The sequence below is a fragment of the Habropoda laboriosa genome, unplaced genomic scaffold, assembly GCF_001263275.1.
Source record: "Habropoda laboriosa isolate 0110345459 unplaced genomic scaffold, ASM126327v1 scaffold28, whole genome shotgun sequence".
Lineage (NCBI taxonomy): Eukaryota > Metazoa > Arthropoda > Insecta > Hymenoptera > Apidae > Habropoda > Habropoda laboriosa.
The window spans coordinates 863,592-866,632 of record NW_017100174.1 but is presented as its reverse complement, the minus strand read 5'-3'; the positions used below and the strand labels follow the sequence as shown (position 1 = coordinate 866,632).

Sequence of the window (3,041 nt, the reverse complement as noted above, 5' to 3'; positions counted from 1 at the left end):
GCGAGAGTAGGAGACGAGCGACGAGGAAGAGTAGGGGAAACGTGAGGAGGGTGTCACGTTTTCGTGGCATGTACACGTGAAATTGGTGCATCGAACAATGTTGCACTTTCGGGGAACAGCTGCGATGCGTTCTTCGGGTGTCGAGAATTCGGGTAAAGAGTGAAACTTACCTGCTTGTGCATCTCCACGTTTAGGCCGTACGACATCTCGTAATACTGCAACAGAGAAAGCGAACGTGGGTTGAGAATGTACGTATACATACGACAGTAACGATAAATGGTAATTTTTTAAACGGTTAATTGTTAGTTGAGAATAACGACTAGAGAATTTAACACGCATTTTTATTTATGATTTTATTTTCACGAAAGAAAAAAAAAGGAAAATAAACGACGCTCGTTTAAAGTTCAGCCTCTGAAGAACGGAATGTCGTGTGAAGATAGGTTTTTTTCAAGCGTTATTTTCAGCACAACGATGAATTAATGTAAATGAAGCGTCATGTGCCAGATACGGTCCGTTATTCCAAAAAATATATTCCTGCATTACGTATAATGGCATTATACAGCCATTCCATCATTTTGAGGCTTTAAGTCGAAATAATGAGCGGCAATATGTTGCATAATGCCTAGTACCGTGTTTTTCCAATGTACCGTACACTACGTGAAAAATAACGTATTCACTCGCATCGTGGCTTCGGGAGACCTAACAGGAAGCAGTGAACACTTCACACTCGCGTAATCTTCCTTATTTTGCATCGTAACTTATCACACTTGACGAATTTCAGACGAGATCAATAGGAAAGTAAAATGGAAAAAGTGGCCGAAAAAAGGAAAGCTTAATTCCCCTATAAATGTTTCACAAGGTAGGCATCGTAAGGAGAAAATGGAGGATTTCTTATCCAATTTGAAAGGACAACAAGCCCTGAATGGAAAGCTATATAGTATATAATTCCCTATCGGGCGTTACGACACCAGCCAGAGGGAAACTCCTAGAGCCTTCCGATGGCTGGAAGTGTCTTTCATCGGCTATCAACGGTCGGTCGTTAGCGGGACCGCGAAGAGGCGGTCATAATTGCGGTAAACGAGCATTTTACCGAAGAGACCGTTTTGTAGCGTCATTACTTAACAGTCAACTCCGGCCACGGCGGCGGCGGTCATTTAACATCGCGTCCGTACCCGATGCAGCTCCGCGTCTCTTCACCGCCGGCAATTTAACATCATTTGCCAGATTTGTCCGTGTCTTCCTTCGTTATTTCGACGTTGTTACTTTTTCTCTCTTTCTCAACTCTTTCTCCCTTCTTCGTCGTGTATCTTCTTTCTCCTTCATCTTCTTCTTCTACCTCCTCTCTGTCCCCTTATTATTTTTCCTTCTTCCCTTTTCTCTTTTTCAAGCTTCCTTCTAGCAGGGAGAGGCATCACCTGGCCACAGCCACCGCCTCCTTGCACATCCACGTCATTAACATCTCCCGGTACCATTAATCTCGAGAACGAGCGGCGGTGCGCACGGGCTGAACTATATCTGGCCCTCTCGGCATGCGGCTCTGCACTTTCCGCGGTAACGCGTTATTAATTATCGTTAATCGTGATAAACTTAATCGAGTCTAGTCGAGTACACTCCAGAGACAGAAGCGAACGGGAGGACGGTTGTATACTGGGTGTCCCGCGATGGGTATTGATCACGTGCAGTAGGTACGATACTTTGGGAAAGGGTTGGAAATTTCGAACAGTACTTTCTTCTCTAATACATTATTTTTGGACAAGTGAACTTTGATTTTAATTCGGTATCGTTATCGTGTTGTATCATTTCTAATTTCTATCGCTATGATGGTCTAAAGTGACGATTTTCAGAACTAACGCAACTATTTCACTCGTACTCGAACAGTTACTTCTCCCTCGTTCACGTGTCAACTTTCGAACACCCTTTATGCACCTTCCGCGCGCGAGAGTGACCCAGAAGGTAAGAGGAAGGCAGAGAACGATAAAGATAGCTTTAGACAGAGACAGAGAAGCAACCCATCGGAGAGTGAGGAAGAGGAACGAGGAGGGTAGCAAGCAGAACGCGTGCAACACGCTCGAGCCAGGTACAGGTTCTTAATTTTACGGACCATTAGCCCCGTAATTACACGGGCGAATTAATTGCGTCGTAAGTAAGTTATTCCACCCGAGGGAGAAGGGGGTAAAGCGAGCCACCGAGGATGGAGAGGAAGGAAGGAAGGAAGGAAAGGGGTGGAGAGAGAGAGAGAGAGAGAGAGAGAGTGGAGGTTGAGGAAACGATGGTTGGAAGAGGGGCAACCAGAAACGAAGAGGGCAGGAAGCACAGGTTGTTAAGATCAACTGCAGCCAGCAGGAACCGGCAGCGACGATCAGCAACCGGGAGCAACCAGCAGCCCTTAGAGTAGTAGCGCACTCTCTGGACCAACTTCCGCGACTCATTATGGCTTGCACAACAAATTAACGTGACGGGCCTCGACCCCTGTACACCGGCGTCCTTAACGTGGCGCTTGTTAATGAACTCGACAAAGAGAACGAGAAAAAGCATGCGATCTCCCTCGATTCCCCACCATCTCTCTTTCTCTCTTCCTCCCCCTAACCCTTCCACCTCTTTTTCTTCTTCTTCTTCTTCTTCATCCTACTCGTCGTCGTCGTCTCCGTCGTCTCCGTCGTCGTCGTCGTCTTCTTCTGGTACTGCTCTCTCTCTCTTTTTCTCTTTCGTTGGTCGGTGCTCTCTGGCTTGGCACCGACATCCCACCGAGATGTACTCTGTACACGTCGTTTAAGCGAGTTAACAAGCGGTCTTTTGTTAGAGACCTGGCCTTTTTTACTGCCGCCGGTACTATTGCTCGAACAGCTCTCCGAGAGGGAGAGATCTTGTTAGGGGGGATAAATGATCGGGCCAAGGCGTGCCGGAGGTGTAATTCAGCCCGACAAATTTTTATTGACCGGCCGGGTGAACTCGATGGAAATCGATCGGTCGCCCTTCGCTGAGCCACCGAGAAGAGGTTGTTAGTTAAGTTGTGCTTGGCAGGTTTTCGTAGGGTAAGATGA

General features: G+C 46.9%; 1 protein-coding gene across 1 annotated transcript in view; it reads right to left on the bottom strand.

The window, feature by feature from the left end:
* The window catches only part of LOC108578734 (protein groucho-like), a 63,773-nt gene that overhangs the window by 27,111 nt on the left and 33,621 nt on the right, over positions 1-3,041 (bottom strand). The window contains exon 4 of the mRNA XM_017942111.1: positions 171-215. Coding sequence (XP_017797600.1) covers positions 171-215 — 45 coding nt within the window. The remainder of the gene's footprint in view (positions 1-170; positions 216-3,041) is intronic.